This window comes from Pseudorasbora parva, chromosome 16 (genome assembly GCF_024679245.1).
Source record: "Pseudorasbora parva isolate DD20220531a chromosome 16, ASM2467924v1, whole genome shotgun sequence".
Lineage (NCBI taxonomy): Eukaryota > Metazoa > Chordata > Actinopteri > Cypriniformes > Gobionidae > Pseudorasbora > Pseudorasbora parva.
Genome location: NC_090187.1, coordinates 21,181,951 through 21,208,082, shown reverse-complemented (window position 1 = coordinate 21,208,082; position 26,132 = coordinate 21,181,951). Strand labels below are relative to the sequence as shown.

General features: G+C 37.4%; 2 protein-coding genes across 2 annotated transcripts in view; both read right to left on the bottom strand.

Annotated features, from left to right (window-relative positions):
* myo7aa (myosin VIIAa) overlaps nucleotides 1-23,299 on the bottom strand; it is a 65,858-nt gene extending 42,559 nt beyond the window's left edge. Inside the window, exons 1-5 of the mRNA XM_067419940.1 lie at nucleotides 23,191-23,299; nucleotides 19,458-19,648; nucleotides 15,961-16,030; nucleotides 4,584-4,697; nucleotides 4,241-4,393 (exon numbers count right to left, since the gene is read on the bottom strand). Coding sequence (XP_067276041.1) covers nucleotides 4,241-4,393; nucleotides 4,584-4,697; nucleotides 15,961-15,978 — 285 coding nt within the window. The 5' untranslated portion in view covers nucleotides 15,979-16,030; nucleotides 19,458-19,648; nucleotides 23,191-23,299. The remainder of the gene's footprint in view (nucleotides 1-4,240; nucleotides 4,394-4,583; nucleotides 4,698-15,960; nucleotides 16,031-19,457; nucleotides 19,649-23,190) is intronic.
* Nucleotides 23,300-23,841: 542 nt separating this feature from the next.
* Nucleotides 23,842-26,132, bottom strand: part of capn5a (calpain 5a) — a 37,840-nt gene continuing 35,549 nt past the window's right edge. The window contains exon 13 of the mRNA XM_067419941.1: nucleotides 23,842-25,331. Coding sequence (XP_067276042.1) covers nucleotides 25,149-25,331 — 183 coding nt within the window. The 3' untranslated portion in view covers nucleotides 23,842-25,148. The remainder of the gene's footprint in view (nucleotides 25,332-26,132) is intronic.

Below are 26,132 nucleotides of genomic sequence, written 5' to 3'. Positions count from 1 at the left end.
TTGTGTCAAAATAAATATAGATCATATAATAGTTATTATATTATTTTAGTTTATTAAAGTGTATTATATATGTTTATATTTATTTGAAATGTATTTATTTATTTGGTATTGAGTAACTGATCAATTTGGTGGAACAAGGAAACAAATCTTTCACAATGATTAACTGAAATATCCCATTATAATTCCAATAAATAATTGTTTTTGTTTTTTTGTTTGTTTGTTCCTGCAAGTGAAGGACGCAATAAAGCCGGTCCCTTCAGCTGAGATGAGGTCAGGGTTTCACAGCCTGTACTTAATCTTACCCAAGAAAGGTTGTGGTTTGCGGCCGATCTTGGATCTGCCTGTCTTGAATCAGGCCCTTCACAAGCTTCCGTTCAAGATGCTAACGCAGAAACACATCCTCATGTGCGTTCACGCCCAAGATTGGCTTGCAGCAATCGACTTAAAGGATGCATACTTTCATGTCTCAATCGTATCTCAATATTTCTGCACTTTGCGTTAGAGGGGTGGGCATATTAGTACAAGGTCCTCCCCTTTGGGCGGTCCCTGTCTCCCTGCGTCTTCACAAAGGTCACGGAGGCTGCCCTTGCCCCACTAAGGAAAGTGGGCATTCACATCCTTAAATATGTTGATGACTGGCTCATTCTGATTAGTTGTGCAAACACAGGGACCTGGTAATCAGGGACCTCAGCCATCTTTGGGTTAAATGGGAATAGCTTGCTCTCCCCATGCAGGGTGCTGAAATGATTGAATTCGTTCAGAGACAGGACAGCGGGGTTCCACTCAAATTATTTCAGAGGCTCCTGGGACATATGTTATCTGTAGCTATGGTCATGCCACCCAGATTGCTTTTTCACAACCGATGCCTTCAGAATGGGTTGGGGTACTGTATGCAGCCTCAGGCCCCGTCCACATGAACCAGAGCTTTTTGTATCCAATCTTTTTTTTCCTCGTTTCAAGAAATATCTGCGTCCACACGAGAGCTATGAAAACAACTCAAAACGATGTTTTATGTATGCCAGGCCAGTGTGTGGCACTGTACTTCTCCCACAGAAATACACTAAAAACGGAGAATAAGAGTTATGGAAAGAAGGAGTAAAGCAATGGTTGGAAGTGAGGAACAATCTCACAATGAAATAACAATAAATACAATTGCTACTTAACAGATGTGTTTAATTAACACCTACACCGACCCTAAACATACCCTTACAATAATGTAAATACGGTAATTAAATGATGCAATATTGATGTGCGTATGCCTAGTGCCCGTAGTTGTATCCCTTAACTCTTTAACCGTGCTGGACGTAGTGTGATGACGTCGACGTTTTCCAAAATATACGGATTGGCTATAGACACGAAAACGGATGATTGTCGTTTTCAGATTTATCCACTTTGGGACCCGATTTCAAAAATATCGGATTCATGCTTCCAAAACGGCGGATACATGTGGACAAAACGCTGATATGGTAAAAAATGTATATGTTTCCATGTGGATGGAGCCTCAGGCTCTTGCACAGAAGCTTGACTGCAGTTGCATATCAATTGACAATTGAGTTGCTAGTAGAACTGCATGAACTGGTCTGGAAGGACACCACATTGATGGTGGCGTGCATCAACTGTCAGGGTGGTCTACATTCACGTCGCATGTCACGACTTGCTCACCATCTTCTACTCTGGAGTCAGAAGCGACTCATGTAGCTCCATGCCACTCACATTCCAGGCGAGCTCAATTGTGCAGCTGACTTGCTCTCTGACCTGAAGCTCTACATGACAGCCCCTGTCTGGCAGATTCCCCTGAGGAAGGACCTGCTTTATGCACCATATGGCACCTGCTAGACCTCTAGAACCTCCACAAGTGGTCTCTGGATGGGACACATAGGACTTAAGTGGTCTACCACCGGCATGTGGTGGGCTTATGCACCACATGTGCACTGGAATACAGTCAGGTGTGCTTCCTACCAGGGAGACTCTTGTACATGCCCGATCAGCCGTGCTGTTTGTCCTGCAAAAAGAGTTGGAGTGAAGGCTGTCTTTCTCCATTCTGAAAGTATATGTTATCGCTATCACAGCACATCAGGATGCAGTAGATGGTAAGTCTGCGGGAAGGCACAACCTGGTCATCAGGTTCTTGAGGGGCACAAGGAGACTGAATCCCTCTCAACCCAGCCTCATCTCCTCTTAGGAACTCTGTGGTTTTAACATCCCTACAGAGAACACCCTTTGAGCCACTGCAGTCAGTTGAGATTAAGATCCTATCTCTTAAGACAACGCTCCTGACTGCGCTCGCATCCACTAAGAGGGTCTCGGACCTGCTGCCATTTTCAGTCAGCAAAACGTGCCCAGAATTCGGTCAGATATGTGCGCAAAGTTCCCACCAGTTCCCCTCTTTTCTCAGTGTGTGCACTTAATCACTCTGTTGCACGGTGACATTCTGATAGCATTTAGCTTAGCCCACTAAGCCCAGTTCATTCCTTAAGTACCAAACAGAGATCAAGTTAGAAGCGACCAAACACCTCCACGTTTTCCCTATTTAAATACAGTTACACGAATAGTTGAACGATCAAGTATGGTGACACAAAATAAAACATGGCGCTTTTCTAAGCGGATTAAAAAGGAGAACTATAATGTATGGCGGAATAGCACTTCTGAGAGTACTTTGACTCAGCGCAGTAAAAAGTCACAGCTGAAAAATCCTCCCTCACATCTCCCCCTCACTCTCTCATTTCTGTCAATGGGGGAGGTGGAAATGTGAGGGAGAATGTTTCAGGCGTGACTTTTTACTGTGCCGAGTCGAAGTACTCTCAAAAGTGGTGGAGTATTAGCCTGACAAGCCAGACCCACATCAAGATGTTTGGTCTGGAAACTCACCATTGACAGGGCTCAATCCGAGGGGCGGGATAAACGTTTGTCTTTCAAACTCCCTCTGCACGCGATAGGATATCGCTACCACCAACCAGAGCAATGAAGGTGAAACAGAGCTTGTTGATAGATTAAACATTCGCCGTATCCGGTCAGCAAAACTCCGAACACATCTTCCCTTTTTAAGAATGACTTCAGTGCCGTTCTTTGTTCTTTTCTCAGAGAAAAGCTTAACTCCAAGTCTTCCAGAGTCGCGGTCAAAGCTGATTCGAAAGACCGCCGTTCGCCAGTTTCTGTGTTTACTAGAAGCACGCAAACACAACTCTGCCGTCGTTCATTATGGCCCCGCCCACCGACTCTATACATGAAGTGATTGGCACGGCAAGAGTTAGGCGAATACAGGTATTGTATCACAATATGCTCAGAAGGGTATTGAGACGAAACTCGCAGGCAGATTAAATTTGCTGCCGCTAGGGTGCGTCTAGATTTCTAGGCTACTGGAATATCCCTTTAAGGAAGAATATACAGATCTTCCATATGTCGCACTGCCCTAAGGGTCAGTCCATATGTGTAACTCCACATCACCTCCCTGCAGGCAGGATGTGCTCTCCGTAGCATTCCTTTCCACCTGGAATAGACGTGCTTAACCCAGTGTTATCCAACTCGTTGTGGCTGTATAAGGGTAAAAGAAAGGAGCAGCAGCTATCGACATCACCCTTGAAAAGTTCTGCCTTTCCGCCCTATAAGGCACAGAGGTCTAGGCGACTTACACAGGGAGTTGGGAAGGGGAAGCGTTTGTGGTGCTTTCCATAGGGCTCCCATTGCGTCAGTTCTGATGTAATGTCAAATTTGACTGACTGATGAGAGGAAACAGAGACGTTACGTCCTGCTGCCATAACCCCTGTGCCACCGCTGAACGGCCAGGACCCCGTCTCAGCTCCTCAGCACAAAATTTGTTTTGTTACCACTCGAAGGTGATTAGGCGAAATCCCATTACGTCAGTCAGTTCTGAAGTAACACCGGAGATGTTACTTCAGAACTGATTGACATAATGGGATTTCACCTAATCAACAATCAAGAATGTTGAACTAGTCTCACTGGTCACCCAAAGTGACAACATTGAATTAGAGGACCTGCATAAAATTATTATTTATTTTTTAAATTCAATTTTCTTAATTTTATTAAAAAAATAATTAATAAAATAATAATTTTATTCAGGTCATTTACATTTATACATGTATTAACTATTTTAAGACAGTCAATATAAACCTCAAAACATACTTTCCATTAATCACACAACTGCACCTTTACATCTGGAGTTTTCATTAATCATAAGCTTATGTAACAAAACATAGACCTACGAATGGACAGCAGGTCTTACATAGATGAGATGCTCTCTGTAGCGGATGAGAAGGTTCCGGAGGATTCCTGCTTCATTCAGATCCCCTAGACGAATCATGTCCTCCACCCCGTGGATGGAGGTGGGGTGCATCGGCTTGATGTTTGTGGCATTTTGGGGAGAGATCCAGTGTTCCTAAAAAAATGCAGATTCACAGATTCCATGCACACGAAAAACACACCAAAGAACTTCAGAATAATCATTAGTTTCAAAGTCACATGTCTAGTCTTATTATGAAATTAAACAAATCATGGTAGATCAGCCAGACGAAGGGCAGCTATTCAGCCCAACAGATCAGCAATGACTGCTATAATCAATAACTTACATTTCCTTCATCATCCAAGACTTGGATCTGACCAGAATCACAGAGCTTCACCACGGCTCCAATCGGGACCTCAAATTCCCGGCCTGTCTTCAGGTCCAGCCAGACATAGTCGCCCTGAAACACATTTCAGACTATCAAGCATCAGAACAGTCTTATTTTAGATCTGATGGACATCCTATTATAGTTTTAATTAATATTTTGGATACATTTTTTATTTAAATTCTCTTTTACATTTTAATTGCAGTGTTTCTGTCATTTATTATATATATAATATATATATATAATATTCAAAAGATAATTAAAATAAAAAATGACAGTAATAATAACTATTTAGACAGTAATAAAAACTACGATGTACTAAAATACACAAAATATTTTAGTACATTGTAGTTTTTATTACTGTCCAAAGTTTTTATTAATTTTTATTTTAGTTTTAGTACTTCAAGGTTTATTTTTACATTTTTATGGTTTTAGCTAATTATTATGCTGCCTCACAGAGTTTATTATTTGTAAATGACAATCTGAAGACATTTCTTCGTTTAAAAACCGAAGACTGAGATGCTGTGACATTTATCTCAAAAAGTGCTGCAAACCAAAAGTCTGATTACTTATTAAAGTACCAGCACATCTCTCCTCAACATGTATGCAACATGCATGCATTCAGCAAATGCTTTTATTCAAAGCAAATTAATCAATTCTACAAAACACATAATTTACAACTACTTAGTGTTAGATCAAAATGAATGCAAATTTAAACTCACCAAAATATAATTTCAAAAAATTACTCTTATCATATGAATGGAAAGAATTTGCATGGCAACTCTCCACACATACCGGTAATAGAGTACTGTGTTTGAACACAGTGTTGACATTTCGTAATAAGGCCCACTTTGCCTGATCCTTCTCGTAAAGTTCGACGTAATCCCGACGCTTGTACATCCTCACGAGATCAAACTCTAATCCATGCAAATGGCAAAACTCCAGACTGAGAACGTCTGATATACTGCAGACACATTCACACCCTCACTTCCTTAGCAGGTGTATGAGCATTAAAAACCCGCCGTCCAGAGACCCAGGATATCCCCCTAAAAAAGGTTCCTTCTGGTCCAACAACAGGACAAAAATAACTGTGGGGACAAAAACAGGAGTCCAAACTGTCTGCACTACGTCCTGAAACACACAATCTTCTCAGGCTCCTCTAGCTCATCATTTGCACAAATGAAACCAAATCTGAGGCCCAAAGCTGCTAGTTCTTGTTCTTTAAGTTTTTCTTTAAGAGTTTTTGTCTGCTGTTTGTGTATATGGTGTCTGCCCCGTCTTTTCTGTGAGATAGGGTTGGTCATTGCATTGGGTGTGGGGGTGGATCCCCGCTTAATATGGAGCTTTTTAATTAACTAAATATCCCCAAAGGCAAATCAATACAGGTAGAGGGAGAACCCAACACCGTTTGGCTGCAGCTGTCACGTCTGAGAAGGCAGCACGGCCAGCAAGCATCGCTGATACAATCCTAGCAACGATACACGGCTGAATAATTCATGCCAAGACAACAACTGCATTGTTAGCTCACTCCTCCTCTGTGTCTTTCATTATCAAACCTCCTAACAGACTATCAGAGCCGATAGAACAAAAGCACTCTGGGAAAGAAATGTGGCAAGCTTAAGTATTCATTGAGTATTCACATTTCACAAGTGTGAGTGCAGAGACTAAAAAAATACAGAGAAGATACATTTAATTATGTTGTATACTGACAATACAGACCTTATAGCAAATGCTGCAAGCTATAGATCAAATGTCGCCAAACCAACATGGGTACCATGTTCTATTAAATTCTATTAAATTGTCATAATATAATGATAATATATATATATATATATATATATATATATATATATATATATATATATATATATATATATATATATATATATATATATATATATATATATATATATAGCCTATATATATTGTTGATTTACACAGCAGCGCAACTGTTTTCAACGCTGATAATAATAATAAATGTTTCTTGAGTAGCAAATCAGCATGTTAGAATGATTTCTGAAGGGTCGTGTGATACTGAAGATTAAAGTAATGATGCTGAAATTTCAGCTTTGCATCACATAAATAAATTAATTACATTACATTTTTAATTATTAAAAAGGAAAACAGTTATTTTAAAATTATGATATTAATAATTTTAAAGTTTTTTTACTTAAGTAAATGCAGTCTTTGTGAGCATTAAAAAAAGCATTTTATGTTTAAAAACATAAGAACATCTTACAGAGCAGACTTTTGAACACTAGTGCAATATATTTACACATGAATGACACTCAAAATAATGAATTGGCTCAATGATTTCTGTTTGTCCAATCTTATAGGCTAAGTGCACAAATGCAACAAAATATTATCAGACTTTTTCAGACTCAGAAGGTCTTTTTTTTATCCTTCGTGATGCTCTTATAGTCAAAGCAAGTTTTGATGACTACTTTTACTAGAATTGATCGTTTATGACAGGATTGAGCCCACCAACTTGCCAAAAATGCAGTGGCACACAACATAACAACTCCTGAAAAAAGCTCAGTTCAGATAATTGCAAGCATATTTAAAGATTGTTCCTCCAATTAAATACCCCTGCTATATTAGTGCTTCGTATATTAAACTATTGGGTGATCCAATTCAAACGTGATGAAAACATAATGGTGAACATTTATAGCCCTACAAGTACAGGTGTATAAGATAACAGCGTGGGTAAATTATTCAGCAAGTGCAAACGATCAGCACGACGTTCAGTAACGAGGCGAAAGACGTTTTTGTTAGTTATATAGACATGCATTATCCCGACAAACAATACTGCTGTACTACAGTTGGTGTAATGAAACAGGAGACAATTCATGGATGTGTGTCATAAAACACTCTGCAACTAAATCTGAAATGCATTACTGAGCGGTAGCACAAACAAACAATAAAAAAGAAGCCTGGCATCGTCAGTTTCATAATGTGCCCCATGGATATCTATGATGTGCCCTACCTCTATAATGTTGAGTTTACTTGAGCTCATATCTACACGTAAGATCGCCCCCTCTTGGCAAACCCTGGTCACATGTTCTATTTTTGCATGCATGCATATCCCAAACAATAAAGAATATATTTTCATATTTTCTATGCAGTGCCAGGCAATGCAAACATATGTCTCATTAAGCGTTTGGTTAACTTTTGAGGAAAAAATAAATAAAACAAAGAACTGTTCAACCCGCTAACCCAGAATGAGCAGTAATACTGATGCTTGACTTAACAGTAAATCATTTTGGTCTTGCCATGAAATTTAAAACTTGGTCTGGATTGGTATTAATTAGCATTTAAATGACAAAATTAGGCAAAGGTCAAACAAAACATAGATGCTTTATGTTCTTAGGACAGCTGGTATTTCACTGCAACCACCACCATTAAAAAGCTGCCAAACATTCCGCCTCAGTGAACATTCATTGCCAAACTGTGACATTACAGCATAATATTCATATGCAATGCCAAAGCAATTAAACCATTTTGCATTTAAATTCAAACCATAAGAAACTCTCTCAATAAGCTGCACCTGTAAATCAGTGTAGCAAATGTAAAGCAAGCAAATATGTATATAAAGCATAAATATGTGCATGCTGGTTTCTTTCTTGGCTCTGCATGGATGACTGCACTGCACTCACTCAGGGGGAGTGTCTGTTCTGTTGGCCCCGCCCACTTGTAATTCTCTTTGAGTGGGTGGAGAATGAAAAGGATGATGTCATTGGATGGGCACTAAATGACTGGAATATGTTCCTCTAACTATTTATTCATAGGCAAAAATTCTCCAACTCGCAGCCTACTCTTTTATCATTTCTTAATTGAAATTGATGCATTTCTCAAATCTCTTAGATTGGTTAAAAACAAGAAAAGTGACAGATTCTTAAAATATAATGATGATTATGCATAATTGTTTTCTCTGTATGTGTTTAAAGTATTATCTTTTTTTCTTTCTTTCTTGTTGTGTTTGTGAAACTTTACATACTGGTTTGATGTAATTTCATTCTTGTATTAGTTATATCTGTTCTGTCATTTAGGTCAGCTTTACTGCTTGATGCATTATAATGAAAAATATATATAGCCTACATAAATAAAGATATATTTTTTAGAATATGTTAGATTATGTTCCTCAGACTAGCAAAGTAAAATTAGACTCTTGTCATTTCTGTAATGGTGAAAAGGAATCTGTTTTATATTTATTTTTCCATTGTATACACACAAAAATATTTTGGAATGATGTGGAGCATTTAATTAATAAAGAAATTACATTGATTTGCAGCTGAGTGGATTTGACATAATATACTTAAATGATTATGGGATTGAGAAAGATAAGGAATACTTCATACAATTATTAATATTAATGGGAACATTTCAAATTCAAGAAATGAAACCGTCAGACTCCAAACATAAAATTTCTTGCTTTAAAAATGATTTTGAGCTTTATTGTTCAATTTTGTGTAATTGCATGAGTAAAAAAGCAATTAGAGCTTATAAAACTGTGCATGATTAATAAATCGAGGGAATTAATTAGTAATTTGTGTGCACAATTTACTTTTTTTTTTTCTTACATGTCATGTGCAGGGCTCCGGATTAATCAATAGTAAAAAATCTGTATTAATATTCTTAACTAAAAGTATTAAAATAGCTTTTGCTAATTGAAATAAAGCTGAAATAAAATAAAACATAAATATTAAATAAAAAACTTAAACTTAGAAATTAAATATAAAATATGTTTTCTATTAAAATAGTTTGAAATATTAAAGTTACTAAAGCTGAAATAAAAATTAATTAAAGCAAAATAGATTTTTTTAAACTAAAGAAAAAACTAATAAAAATTATAAAAGCGCATAACAAAATTACTATAATAAAACTAAAATTAAAATGAAAACTAAAATATAAAATAAAAGCTGTAAAAATAAAAATAAAATACTATAATATATAAATAATACTGGTAAAAATAAATACAGTAGAGCAGTACAGCAATTCATTTAGGGTGAATCTCTCAGTCGTTTGTCAAGAACATGTCCAGGTCATATTTCAGCCAAAAATCAAAAGAAAAAGAAAATAAATTATACTTTGCATAAAAAGTAAAGCCTATAAATGACCCATGTATATTTTTACATCATTTTCATAGTGAATAAGCAAATGTTCCCCCTAAATTCTCATTCTCATCTCATCCCCTAGTTACTTTCAGTGTTAATGCTCATTAGATTACATAGTTTAAATCACATGATTTTGCTGACACTTCATTTTGCGGTGTCCTTGTTACAGTCTAATTATACAATTATGTTCTAAGTTATAGTAATTAATTACACGTACTTACTTACTATATAAGGTATAGGTTTAAGGTTTGTGTCATAACAGACACTGTAAAATGAAGTGTTACCTATGATTTTATAATATAATGCAGTTCAAGAAATGCTAATAAAGTAATTTACCATTTAAATGTATTTTACACAGTTATAGAGTACCTGTCATTAAATTATGATCCTGGAAGTCTTCACTTTCTTACTGAAAAATATAATCTATTTTTTTTTCCCCTGTCATTTTGGGGAAAACAACTCCTGGAAATGCTCTCATGAGATTCACCTTTTGTGATTTCTCATTCACAGGCAATCCCGCCATTATGAAATAATACATATGTGGAAGCTCTTGTTTATGCATGTTAAAAGTCATATTTGTAACCATTAACACCGTTAATCTCCTGCCTTACCTGTATTAATGTGGGATACTTGTAACTCAATCTGCGTGTTTTCAAGTCCCTTCCCTGTGCTTTGGCCCCCTTTATCTCCATTGTAACCCCATTCCAAACACACTGTCCTGTTACGGCATCTGCTGACCGTTATAATTCTCGTTTCAGTCTGTGTTCTTTAAAGTGACATATCACCATAAGCATTCGTTCCACTGTGACAGTGAGAGGCGAGAAGGTTCCCTCATACCCTCATCAGCTCATGAATGACCACATCCTTGTCCTAAAAATGAGGTCCTGTCAGCAGCGATTATAGACACATAAAGGCAGATGAGAGGAGTTCTGTGTTCATGAGGTTTGCACTGCACTGACACATCCTACAAACGCAGAGCCAATGGACCAGCAAGTTTACAAAATAACCTACAATTACCCTGCAAAATGTACGTGTTTGCCAGTACACTGGCTAGGCTGGACATAGATTTGTAGATGTCACTCTATTTAACGCAAGCCAACCATTTAAAGGGTTAGTTCACCCAAAAGTTATGTAATTATTGACTCACCATCATGTCGTTCCACACCTGTAAGATCTTCGGAACACAGTTTAAGATATTTTATATTTAGTCCAAAAACTTTCTGTCCCTCCAATGAAAATGTATGTACGGTATACTGTCCATGTCCAGAAAGGTAATAAAAACATCATCAAAGTAGTCCATATGACATCAGTGGGTAAGTTAGAATTTTCTGAAGCATCAAAAATACATTTTAGTCCAAAAATAAAAAAATTACAAAAAACTTTTTTCTCTTAAAACCTACATATATTTTCTCCTAATAAGGACATGTCTTGTATAGTGATGTGTACAAAATATGCTTTTATCCACATTAGACAATTTACAGCATATAGCATATGTGCCTTTGTCACACTATGCTTGAAAAGCAGAAGCAAGCTCAGCGTAATTTTCCGCTGTCTGTATCAGTGACAGTGCCCATAGCATGAAATTTATTGATGTAGCTTTCAGTTCATAACAGATGACCATTTTCAAAATGGACCACTTATGATTAGCCTCAGTGGTGTAATTTTGACAGACCCTGGTACAGCCACAAATATCATAACTATCTATAGGCCTGTAATTTAGCCATATATTTAAGACATGTATTAAAAACAGAAAGACTATTATTTCAGCTTCACTCAAAGGTCGCAGAAACAGGCCAGTGGGTACGTTACGCACATCAGTCCATTCTCTGCTTTCTTGGTTTGCTTCTTATTTATTAAATACACCAGCAATTATTGACTAAACATTGATTACAATTAAAATACAATTAATACGAAACTAAATTTACTTTAAAGAAGGACTTTCTAAAAATCAAAACATGAAAAAATGAAGTGGTCAAAATCATGTCTGAACCCACTCCATGTCTTTAGACATATTGCTCATCTTATAATAGCTACCTTATGCTGCTCACTTTTCATAATCAAAATATGAAATAAAAATTATATCATAGGCTAATATTTAAACCTAAACTAAATAGATTTCTTTAACCCTCTCTGTCCGACGAAGGTGCCGGCGATTTTTTACCTTTATGACAGCGGAAAAAACTCAATACTCTTTTATCCAACAAATAAGTTCAAGACATAATTATAAATTATAAACTGTCTTTATTTATTTGTGTACACTCACAATAACCTCAAAGGCCGTGGATTAAAGAACCGGATTATTTTGCATGCTCCCCACCCCAAACTTTATTCTTCATTAAAAAAAGTGTTTATTAAACGCAAAGTTTTTCATTTCAAAAGCATTTATAAATTCAGTTTATATTTCCAACAAACAAAATTCCAAGCCAAAATAACTGTGTTAAAAACAAACAAACAAACAAAAAACAAGCAATTACAAGCAATTATTAGAAGAGTCACTGTATAATGAAGAAAGGTTTGAACACTTTTCTCAGGACAAATATATAATATATATATCATATTTTCAATACATTTTTTAGATGGGGTACGTTGTCACATTTGTATAAATATTATGTGTATAATATTTGTATAATATTTTATAATGTCATACAATTTATGAATTACGTTTTCTTTTAGCTGCAATAAATGATTGCTTAAAACATCAATTTATTGTATATTTTTGTTAATTAATAGTTTTTACTGTAAAAAAGAATTCCTGAAAAGAGACTTGCTCGCTTTACACGCTGATTTAATTTAGGCTTTTATTCACATTTAAACATTGGTCAGTGAACATAAGCAGAAGCCTAACCAGAACAAACCTCATTGGTTCTTGCGAAAGATCAAAACTGCTGCGGAATGAACCTCACTGATTCTTCCAGATGCTGAAATATGCAGCAGCATAAGAATCATAAGATCAAAACATTGCTTGGCTCTGCCGTCCGTACTTCCGCTCAGTTTTAATTTTCCTTCAGTACTCCGTCTGGGATTGTGATTTATTCTCTGGTTTTCTCTGGTCAAGAGAAAGAACAGAGGAAGTGGCTGAGAATGATGACGATGTTGTGTGCAAGTTTGTGATACATAAATCCCATAACCAAACATTACTGATTGTTTATGGCAGATCCAGAGTGGCTCTGGGCAGATCCAATAGTTTTAAACTTTATCAGAGTACCTGCCTTTAAGGAAGTTAACGCTAGTCAATGAAGAGTGGCCAGACTCTCTGTATAAATGAAATGTACAAGAGTCTGGTATGGACCAGGCTAGCTCAAACATGCAGCATAACACAATAATGAACCTCACTGGTTCTTGCAGAAGCCCAAACATGCTGCGTAACACAAAAATAAACCTCATTGGTTCTTGAAGCAGATCAAACTTGCTACATAACACAAGAATGAACCTCATTAATTCTTGTAGAAGCCCAAACGTGCTGCATAACACGAGCATGAACCTCATTAGTTCTTATAGAAGCTTAAATGTGCTGCATAACACGAGAATGAAACTCATTGACTCTTGTAGAAGATCAAATCTCCTGCATAACAAGAATTAACCTCATTGGTTCTTGTGGAAGCTCAAATGTCTTGCATAACACAAGAATGAACCTCATTGGTTCTTGCAGCAGAAGCCCAAACTTGCTGCATAACAAGAATGAACCTCATTGGTTTTTGCAGCAGAAGCCCAAAATTGCCGCGTAGCACACAAGATTGAACCTCATTGGTTCTTGCACATCAAGTGAACATGCTTGAGCTTCCGTTTACCACAACTGATGTGCGAGTTGATGAATGCTTATATGTGAATAAATTAAATCTGATCATCATATAAAGCGATCAATTCATATGGATTAGTTTAACAATCTCTTTATGAACTTTTTGATGTATTAAAGCTACATGTAACTTTTCCCTCCGCTAGAGGTTGTCTATTCAAAATAGACGTAGTAGAGCAGGACTGAATGTTGAGGGAGCTGAGCAAGACCGCTGGAGCGATTGTTACTCAAACTTATGGCTTGTGAGCAGCGGGACTTTTTTATTATTATGACGGGACACAGTCGCCGGCGCCATTTCTGCTTTTCTGGTCATGAGTATGAGGTAACACAGCTCTGTTTATCATATAAGATACATTAAACACACACAGTGTGTTTAAAATTATGACGTTACTCTGTGCGTTCGCTCAGTGTCTGCTGTGACACTTGTTGCACACTGCTAAGAGTAAAGCTTTTCTGCCAAATAAAACCGGAAACAGAGGGGAGCACAGATATGACGCAATTGACAATGCAATTGACTCCCTCAGATGCCCCGGTTACTTGATTAAAATTGTAATTTTCTCACAATTTACAAATAGTTGGAAACATTTACATTTACATTTACATTTATGCATTTGGCAGACGCTTTATCCAAAGTGACTTACATTGTATTCAAGGTACACATTTTACATTTTTGTCAAGTCTTGCTTTCCCTGGGAATTGAACCCATGACCTTGGCGTTGCTAGCGCCATGCTCTACTCATTGAGCTACAGGAAAGATTAGGATATTGTGAGAACTCAACTGAACAAAACATATAACACTGGCCTGGAGGTTTTTGGATACTTTACTGCAAAAGTCCTACAAAGTGCACATCTGAAGTGGCAGTTGCAAAACTGTTAATGGAGGGACAAAAATCTCTTAGATTTCATTAAAAAGAACTTTATTTGTGTTACCAGGGTGAACGGAAGTCTTACAGGTTTGGAACGACATGTGGGTGAGTAAATAAATAATGACAGAATTTTCATTTGTGGATCAACTAACCATTTAAGGTTACTTTAAGGTTTGTGTTTATACAGAAACCGACCTTCACAAATAAGCCAGTACACTAACACTGCAGTAAAAAGTGCTGTCTAGTCCTGAACTCGCCTCCACCACTTTGAAATAGAGAACATGAACTATAGAACATGATCTGTCATTTATCACAACATTCGAGGGTCTTTAGAAACAGTGTTTATTGTGGAAAACAAAACATTCTCAACTTTAATCAGTGGAGCTCTAATAAAGAAGAAAAGAGACAGACAGCAGAAAGCTAAATTCACAACACGCTGACATAACCATGCGATTGACAAATTAATGAGGGCAGAGGTAGCGTATGTGGTACTGAGACCCTGATCAGATTAGAGATAATTAGTTAACAGCATTTACGTTCTCCGCTCCACTGAAGCAGGTTTATTTCTGGGTCGCGTGTTTACATGTGTGTCTCAATGTCAAATCACTGATGTTCCCACCTGACCTCTACAGGCACGAAAGAACATAACACATTCACAGCCAGCATGGCACTAGCTAACACTTGTTTCTCATATAACACTCACTCTTTTATATGGAAGCCTATGTGTAGCAATATTCAATTCGCAATGCAATATGCAAAATGGAAATTGCAATATGTAAAATGGCAATGTTTATTTAAATTTCTGCTTTTGAGGTCCAAGAAATATATAGGACAGAAGGCATTGGAACAACAGCAGGGTGAGTATAATATGACTATTTTCATTTCATAATACATTCATTTTTAATTCATAAATTGATGGACATGGAAAGCAACAGGGCCGTGGCATTTAAATTATGCTCAAATGGGTGACTATAACAGGGCGGGGGAGGAGACTTGATCGCCTCAGATTGCATTTTCAATTCCACATTGAATTTTGCTACATTCATTGCGGGACATACAATGAAAATGCAATCGCAAGTATCTTAACTGGGAGTGTAAATGCAATTAAGAAAAATAACATTTAAATGATCAATTTGCTACAATTTTTGCTTGAACATGTTAAACACCTCTAATAATTTTTGTAATACATTTTAATTTTAATTTTGCAACTTTTAAATCATTAAAATATATGTTGGAATTATATGTTGAAATTAGTGTAGGAAATAGCAAATGTAAATTATATTATTCAATTTTAATTATCATTTTGCTCCAAATGTTGCACACATGGTATGGAAAATTTTAATTTAAATACTGAAATGCATTGCCATTTTACATATTGCATTGCCATTTTGTATATTGCATTGCGAATTGAATATTGCTACACAGAAGCTTCCATACTTTTAACACTAAAGTTTCTCATTTATATATATAATTAAAGAAATTATTACAAACTGGTTCTGAGAGTTTGACCCTTGTGTTGATCATGACACATTCAGTGTTAATGAAGACATGAAATATTTGTGTACCTGCTGTAGAATGACCATGACTGTGCTGTCTGTGTTTCCTCCTGGACATCAGACGTCGCCACACGAGACCCTGGAAAAGAGCCACGCATTAAGATTAGTGCTCCATAAAACACTCATACAGTGTCATACATCAATCTATCTATCAATCAATCAATCAATCAATCAATCAGTCTATCTATCTATCTATCTATCTATCTATCTATCTATCTATCTATCTATCTATCTATCTATCTATCTATCTATCTATCTATCTATCTATCTATCTATCTATCTATCTATCTATCTATCTATCTATCTGTCTGTCTGTCTGTCTATCTATCTATCTATCTGTCTGTCTGTCTGTCTGTCTGTCTATCTATCTATCTATCTATAGAATATTTTTTTTAGATGGAGTGCAAAAGGGCAACTACTCGTACAGTTTTGTCTTGTAAATTCAATCAAAATTTAATATTTTGTATTTTACGTAAGTTGTAAGTTTAAAGCGTATTAAATTAAAGTACTGAAAGTAAGATAAACATACACAGTTAAATATATTACAATTGGCATAAAATGTACATTGCTTCTTCCCTATACACTAAAACGTATACGAGTGAAACGTCGGATTGGATGGTTGTGGTTTGCTATTAGCAGAGTGACATGTCGTGCCAGTAAACATGTCTTCAGAGATGAGAAGAGACGGGAGGGGAAGTTATTTTGTTTAGATTTTACAAGGCACATGAATTAAAACAAAATAATAATAATGATGTGTATGGATAGATCCTTTATAATAAATATCGCTATATTTTATTTTATTTTTAAAAAAAACAAGAGCTGACCATTTTGATTTCATGGAAACTTAAAGTCACTCTGTACTTGACTCTCAGGTCTGGTTTGTGTTTCGTCATTTACTGCAGTCATGCTGATTTAATGACGTTAATCAACGGGACACACAACACTGAAATACTAGCAAACAGCCGTTTGTGTGTAACACAAACACACAAATGCCACTGCTGACATTGAGTTCTTAATAACCTGGTGAACAGAAACAAACAATAACCATATCAAAAGCAAGGGCAGTATATTAAAGTGCACAAAAAAGGAAAACTAACAGAACAATAGCACCTGTAAACATTATCATGCTAAATTATTTAGCCTTGGACGACCTGCTTCACATTTCCTCTGTTTAACTTCCCATTGAAAACAGCTAACCTATGACCTCATGATAAACATGATCTCTTTAAGCCATCTTTATGAAGACAGATCTATCTATCTATCTATCTATCTATCTATCTATCTATCTATCTATCTATCTATCTATCTATCTATCTATCTATCTATCTATCTATCTATCTATCTATCTATCTATCTATCTATCTATCTATCTATCTATCTATCTATCTATCTATCTATCATCTATGTTCAAATGTTTTAGTTAACCCTGGTCCAGGCCCTGGTGTAGTTCCTGTAAGTCTAACTGGTTATTCTGGGCCGGACACGCAGGTGCGACAGGGATAAACGTGCTGAATAGTGCAGCATCCACAAGGACATTAATATTTTACTGTCTAATTAAACCAGTTGACGTCTGAAAATAAAGACTGCACACTCTGGACGCAGGGGATAGGGGGAAGAGCCGAGACAGGGGTTAAACAGACTAATAAATACCAGACAGGGTTTGTATGTTGAAGAGCCACCACACATTTATTTTCATTTCCCTCACAAAACCACTGTGGTGATACCATGATATCAAATATCATTGATATGCAACATAAAACGGAATGATGATCATTCATGCATTAAAGTATTTACATAAGACCTCAAAAACATAAGAATATCATTACCATTCAAATTCAAATAAATGAAATTGTAAACAAACAAATAATTTTACATTTACAGTTATGTTATAATGCTACTCTGTATGTTCGCTCGACGGCTACTATGAGACACTTATTGCTCACTGCAGAAAGATAGATCAATATTAGGTGTGGTAAAACATGGTGCTCGCGGTAAATCATGAAAACAAGATTTAAACAGTAAGACTAACTGTGCTGATCTGTATAACAATCATTAGTTTTCTGTTGATGAATGTAACCAAACGCATACTATATTAAAGAATCTTTGGTGTTTCTATGCTTTCAAGGAAATCAAGGGTACCGCGGATATGATGTCATTAACGGTTCGTGTCCTGTTTAAAATATTCTCTGGATTTAAATATTCTTGAAAACATTTGGGATGATGTAAGTAAACAAGTCAACAAAATATATAATATTGTCCTAGTGGTTTTGGATATCATAATCCAAAGATCTTACATATTGTGCCTTTAATTAAATAATTAAGAAGTAGAAAAAAATGGAGGGGTGTCTATTACTTTTTTTTAAGCAACTGAACTTCATTAAAGGTTTTGCCTCTGAATAATCAGCGTTGTGTTATACATCCACTAAAACCACTACAATGATGCCGCCTAAACCAATTTATTAACACAAATCCAATTTAATAATCAATTAATCATTTCAAACTGTGACCTTCAAACAAAAAACCTGTCAGCATTTAACTGCTGACGAATATATAAATAAAAGCTAAAAGAGCAAACATGGTGGAAAAACTCCATGTAAACCGTTTTTAAATTTCATTAACATTAAAAACACACTCCTGATGCCTCCTATTAAGATGTAAGCCTTATTGTTTAAAGTATAGGACATGTTTAAACATGATTTGGATCAGGCCAAATTAAGAACTTCTTAGTCCAAAATCCACAGGGTGCCAATCTGATTCCTGTTCTGACCAATGACAGGGCAGATCCAAGCCAAATAAATTCTTAATGCCCAAAATACCTATAAAGGGCTATTTTAAATCCACAGCTGATCTTTAGATTTATCCTTCACTAGTTTCACAGATTGGTAGATCAACATATACACTGTATTCACACTGCAAACAATGGATTTCTTATGATAGGTTCTATATATTGAGCTGGCTTCAAATATCAGTGCATTATTAATTAATTAGATGTTGCTGTCATTTTTTGGCAAAAAAACAACAACTGGAGAGCAAATTCAGACAAGCCAGAGAACAAACGAAATGCTGAAGAGCAAGAAAAACATGCAAACCTCAATGCAATCTGTGTCTCGCCCTTGAGAGGACACTTTAATTTAGCATACATCAGACAAAGTTCTCCAGTTTCACTGCGTACAGTCATCTCTATGAATCTAAGAAACACAATCTGATACTAAAATGTTTGTAAAGTCTTTGATAGTGAGTAACAGAATGCTCTGTGAATAATGTTTTTTTGTAAATAAAATACAAAAATAGATGGACAATATTAAATCTGACTTCTCCATCATGCTATTTCCAGATTTACTGATATACATTCATAAACAGGTATAGCAACACTAACAAAAAAATGTACAATTGACATGTACAACTTGGCAATATATTAACTAAATGAATGAAAAAAAGTTAAATGAAAGGGTAGAAAATACTTTCAGGATTTAAACCGACATTAAGGCCAAACACTGGTCACTTACCACAACGCAGGAAAGACTCTCTTCTGTGGGTTTCCAGTCATCCACACAGGTGCGTCAGTCGCAGATGAAGAATGACTCTGGATGAGGAGCACAGGCCTGTGTCGCCTTCTGAGTGCAAAACCTGCTTCTGGTGCTGTATGAGGACTATGGGGTTAGCGACACTCCTCTCATTCACGGTCACTGATCCTTCACTGGGAGGGAGGAGTCAGGACAGACACCGACGTAATGAATGACAGGACGGACGGAGCAGAGAGACTTCATGGGAAACATTCTCTAGACATGCAACAGATACACTAAATAAAAACACGCCCCACAATCAAACTCCCAATGCAAATGAACAGCCGGTATTTTACAAGTGACTGTATTAAAGATGAAAAGGTCACTGCTTTCCGGGCCATTTGATTTGAGATCTGAATTTACTGCAATGAAACCTATAGAAGACAAGTTGATTCTCCACAATGCTTCTAATAATATACGTCTATTCTGTTGCATTTCCAGAGATGTGCAACCATTTTTGTGTAAGTCTGCCATATTCATTACTATCTAAACAAGGGTTAAATGTTTTTAATATTGTTTTGAAAGAAGTATCTTACATTCACCAAGGCAACATTTATTTAATCTGTAAAATGTAAATACAATTAAAAATGATTCTTCAGTGTCTTTCAGAAACCATTCAAAACAATAAAAACATTCCCTAATATTGTGTTGGCCCCACTTTTGCTGACAAAACAGCCCTGACCTGTCAAGGCATGGACTCCATTAGACCCCTGACGGTGTGGCACCTGGCACCAGGTTATAAGCAGCAGATCCTTTAAGACAGTGAGTTTGTGGAATTTGGAGGCTAAGTAAACACCCCAAACTCATTGTTGTGCTCCTCAAACCATTCCTGAACTGTTTTTGCTTTGTGGAGCATTATCCTGCTGAAAGAGGCCACAGCTACCAGGGAATACCGTTTCCATGAAAGGGCGTATGTGGTCTTTAACAATGCTTAGGTACGTTGTACGTGTCAAAGTAACATCCACATGGTTGGCAGGACCCAAGGTTTCCCAGTAGAGCATTGCCCAAAGCATCACACTGCCTTCGCCGGCTTGCCTTTTTCCCATTGTGCATCCTTGTGCTTCCATGTGTTCCCCACATAAGCGAAACAAACACACTAGGCCATCCACATGATTCATCAGACCAGGCCACCTTCTGATGCTCACGTGCTCACTGTTGACGCTTTCAGCAGTGGACAGGGACCAGCATGGGCACCCTGACTGGTTTATGGCTATACAGCCACATATGCAACAAGTATAGTAGCTTGTCTTTTTGATCAGACCACAAAGGCTAGCCTTCGCTTCCCACGTGCATCAATAAGCCTTGGCAGTGCATGACTCCGTCACCGGTTCACCACTGTTCCTTCCTTGGGCCACTTTTGATAGATACTGACCACTGTAGATCGGGAACAGCTCACAAGAGCTGCAGTTTTGGAGATGCTCTGACCCTGTCGTCTAGCCATCACTATTTGTCCCTTGTCAAACTCGCACAAATCCTTAGGTTTGCCCATTTTTCCTGCTTGTAACACATCACCTTTGAGGACAAAATGTTCACTTGCTGCCTAATATATCCCACCCACTAAAAGTTGCTGTGATTAAGAGATAATCAGCATAATTCACTTCACCTGTCAGTAATCATAATGTTATGCCTGATCGGTATATATATACTCACCTAAAAGATTATTAGGAACACCTGTTTAATTTCTCATTAATTAAATTATCTAATCAACCAATAGCATGGCAGTTGCTTCAATGCCTTTAGGGGTGTAGTCCTGGTCAAGACAATCTCCTGAACTCCAAACTGAATGTCAGAATGGGAAAGAAAGGTAATTTAAGCAATTTTGAGCGTGGCATGGTTGATGGTGCCAGACTGGCCGGTCTAAGTATTTCCCAATCTGCTCAGTTAATGGGATTATCACGCACAACCATTTCTAGGGTTTACAAAGAATGGTGTGAAAAGGGAAAAACATCCAGTATGCGGCAGTCCTGTGGGCGAAAATGCCTTGCTGATGCTAGAAGTAAGAGGAGAATGGGCCGACTGATTCAAGCTGATAGAAGAGCAACTTTGACTGAAATAACCACTCGTTACAACCGAGGTATGCAGCAAAGCCTTTGTGAAGCCACAACACGCACAACCTTGAGGCGGATGGGCTACAACAGCAGAAGACCCCACCAGGTACCACTCATCTACACTAAAAAATAGGCAAAACAGGCTTCAATTTGCACAAGCTCACCAAAATTGAACAGTTAAAGATTGGATTTCTGTAGAGACATTCAGATGGTAGAGTCTGAATTTGGGGTAAACAGAATGAGACCATGGATCCATCATGCCTTGTTACCACTGTGCAGGCTGGTGGTGGTGGTGTAATGGTGTGGGGGATGTTTTCTTGGCACACTTTTGGCCCCTTAGTGCCAATTGGGCATCGTTTAAATGCCACGGCCTACCTGAGCATTGTTTCTGACCATGTCCATCCCTTTATGACCACCATGTACCCATCCTCTGATGGCTACTTCCAGCAGGGTAATGCACCATGTCACAAAGCTCAAATAATTTCAAATTGGTTTCTTGAACATGACAATGAGTTCACTGTACTAAAATGGCCTCCACAGTCACCAGATCTCAACCCAATAGAGCATCTTTGGGATGTGGTGGAATGGGGCTTCGTGCCCTGGATCTGCATCCCACAAATCTCCATCAACTGCAAGATGCTATCCTATCAATATGAGCCAACATTTCTAAAGAATGCTTTCAGCACCTTGTTGAATCAATGCCACGTAGAATTAAGGCAGGTCTGAGGGCGAAAGGGGGTCAAACACAGTATTAGTATGGTGTTCCTAATAAAATTGTAGGTGTGTGTGTGTATTATATCTATATATATATGTGTGTGTGTGTGTGTGTGTGTGTGTGTGTGTGTGTGTGTGTGTGTGTGTGTGTGTGTGTGTGTGTGTGATTAGAAACAGGATGATGGTAAAAACTGCTGGGCATTACTGCCAGTGCCAAATTGCTATCTGCAGGGTCATTAGCTGGGAGTCACCCCAGTTTAGCCGCTTTAGTCCCAGAACATCTCAGGGTGATGGGTCAGTAGACAGGGATGTCTCCCTGCTGCTGGACTTAGATCTCAGGTCCTTATGCCTTGAGGCTTCTCAGCATCCCAGCTCTTGTCATTCCTCCTCAGCCATAGCAAAAAAAATATTCCTTTCTCTTCCTATTCGGCCAGATCTTTCAAGGCCTTACTGACCGTGACAAAGCTAGAGCTGAAGCTTATGTTCCTCAGGAAGCGGATGGTCACCTGGCATTCCAATACTGAACCGTGACTTTTTCTGGTCATATACCTCCTGTACTGCTTCCGCACAGGGAACTGTTAGTTCCAATAGCCACACACAAGGTCGGGTCTAAATGTGGCTTACGCGACAGAAGCGAGCCTCTTGTTTGCCATCGCCCTTACTCTTTCTGTGCAATCTGCCAACTTCCTTAGTACCTGATCGTGGGTGCCAAAGCAGTTTCCCTAACCCTAACCCACACAGGTTCCCGGAGCTGATGGAGGGTTCCCTGAGCTGCTTCGCACAGGCTGCAGATTTCTTCAGCCCCAAACCACTGTGCCAGGTTAACTGGGCTAAGAAGTGTGTCGTAAGTGGCTCTAATAATGAAATTTAACCTGTATTAGGGAATTCTCCAAAGGTCGGTTTAGCTGACTTACCTTGGCAGGATGTCGGCCCACGTTGTCCACTGGCCTTGTTGACTTTGGCCAATTGATTTCACAAGAAGTCTTTCCTCTTCCCCTTACTTCTGTAACCACTAACTTTTTCCACTTCTTTATAAAAGTTTTTGACCAGAATTTGCATGGCTCACCCCAGCCAAGACCCTTATCTTCCCTGCTGGGGTTTTCCAACAAACTCTCATGCTTCAGGTTGGCGATGTTGTTGACGCAGTAGTCTGCCTTCTACTTCCTGCTGGTCAGAACTGGTCAGGGAACTAGTCATAAGTCGTGAGTATCGTTATGGCAGTAGCCAACAATACATTGTTTGGGTCAAAATTAGCGAGCTTTCTTTTATGCCAAAAATCATTAGTTTAGTAAAGATCAAATTCCATATATATTCTGGAACTATATTCATATATATATATATATATATATATATATATATATATATATATATATATATATATATATATATATATATATATATATATGAATATAGTTCTGAATATATATTCTGAAATGTCCAAGTTTTACATGATCATGGCCATGACCCAGTTTAAAAGAAGAGAGAAACCTATAGGCAAATAACTTGAACATTCAATTAAACTTTATTTCATGGTGTGAATTGGTGAGAAAAACACAATCAAAATATACAAAAAAATACATCACAGAATATGATCAAGATTTCTTTGGCTATTTTACCCATTCTGATAAGGCACATCTATTAATCTGTAAACAACAGACAACAGGCACTGTACGGAAAGAAATTGTAAAACTTAAAGAAAGACGTCAAAAGTAAATAATTCATAGTGATTGCAAAATGGCACAGCTGTAAATAGTGTCTTGGCATTTTGTACCAATGGGGACAAAACAGAGATGATGTTTTGAAATTGGCTTTATGATGACATTATTCAGTATTTTAAGTGTGTTTATGACTATCATTAGTGTGAAGAGGTATAAAATGACCAAATTTAAATACTAGTATAATGTATAATAAATATATATATTTTAAGAAAACATGTACTTAGTTTTGCATGTTACCATTTGAAAGATATTTAATTAAAACAAGAAAAAGGCAAAACCCCACAACCTGAGTGGACCTGAGCTCCTCCCTTTCTGAGGACATACTGACACCTGGTGGTTATAATTGCTCATTACACTGTGTAGATTCCAACCTCTCAAATGGTGGGTAATATAGTAAACAATATTTATAGGAGAATATTCATATTTAATGTTTAAAATCATATGGAGCAGCTGTATGGCTCTAGATTTATATGCATTATACACTAGCTGTTCCTTAAATAAGAACATTTTCACATGTCTTTCTGATACTTTCACTTCAAAGAACATGCTCAACGTAAACAAAACCTGGATTCTGGTAAACATATGAAAACAGCTGATAAAACACTGTATAATGTGGAGAAATGTTTTCTTTCACAAAAGCTTGACAAACTTGGCACAGGTTTTTACAAATCAACACAAGTCAAGATAATAGCAAATATTTGAAGAAGAAAAATACAAATAAAAGGAATGCCCTCCATATTTCAACATTTTGTGTAAACAGAGATTAAACAGAAGAAGTCATTCCATTACTGATTGTTTGGCCAAATTATGCTAATATACAAATATAAAAGTCAAATTTATGACTACATATCTGAACTACCTTACCTGAATAGGGAAGAGAGGTATTAGATAAATGCACATACAGCATGCTATTTTTTTATATCCGGATAATATAGATGCATGTCCTATAATATATATATATATATTTCACAAAGACGAACACACAGGAAATAACAGAGGCACATGAAATAACAGCTTTAAGGTGTAAAAAGTGCTTGTAAAGAATTACATTTTGCCAAAGATTCACAAAAGAAAAAAGGCCAAGGCCATAGGTGTAAGACACCACATAAAGTACTCTAGGATTTACCACAGGAACAGCGTGAAAGTAAGTGACGTCAGATATTGGTAAGGACATCGCTGGTACTGAGGCTCACCGAGATGAAACCTGTGAGGTCATTGTTCTGCCGGTTTCCTTTGTCCCGCAGTTGAAGGGTGTGAAGCTGCTGCAGGTCAGACAGGTCACCGCTCAAGGTAGCCTGACCCATGAATGAGTCCTTCAGAAGGTTCTTGTTGTAGATCTGATTGACACAACATAAAGGTAAACAAACAGGCAGATTACAGGGGGGAAAATAATGGAATCGATTCATCATGACAATGTTAGATTGCCAAAAGTATTGGGACACCCCTCCAAATCAATTAATTCAGGTGTTCCAATCCCTTCCATGGCCACAGGTGTATAAAAAAGCACCTAGGCATGCAGACACTTCTACAAACATTTGTGAAATAATGGGTTGCTCTAAGGAATTCAAGCATGGTACCGTGATAGATTGCCACCTGTGCAATAACTCCATTCGTAAAATTTCCTCACTACTAAATATTCCATGGTCAACTGTTAGTGGCATTTTAGTGGAAACATTTGTGAACAGCAGCAACTCAACCACAAAGTGGTAAGCCACGAAAAATCACAGAGAGAGCTTCATGGAATGGGTTTCCATGGCAGAGCAGCTTCATACAAGCCTTACACCACCAAGTGCAATGCAAAACGTTGGATGCAGTGACCACGCTGCCACTGGACCCTAGAGCAGTGGAGACGTGTTATCTGGTGCAACGAATCATGCTTCTCTGTCTGGCAATCTGATGGACAAGTCTGGGTTTGGCGGTCACCAGGAGAAAGGTACTTGCCTGACTGCATTGTGCCAAAGATAAAGTTTGAGGGCTTGGCCCCTTAGTACCAGTGAAAGGAACTCTTAATGCTTTAGCATACCAAGACATTTTGGATAATTTCATCCTCCCAAATTTGTGGGAACAGTTTGGGGATGGCCCCTTCCTGTTCCAACATGACTGCGCACCAGTGCACAAAGCTAGGTCCATAAAGACAT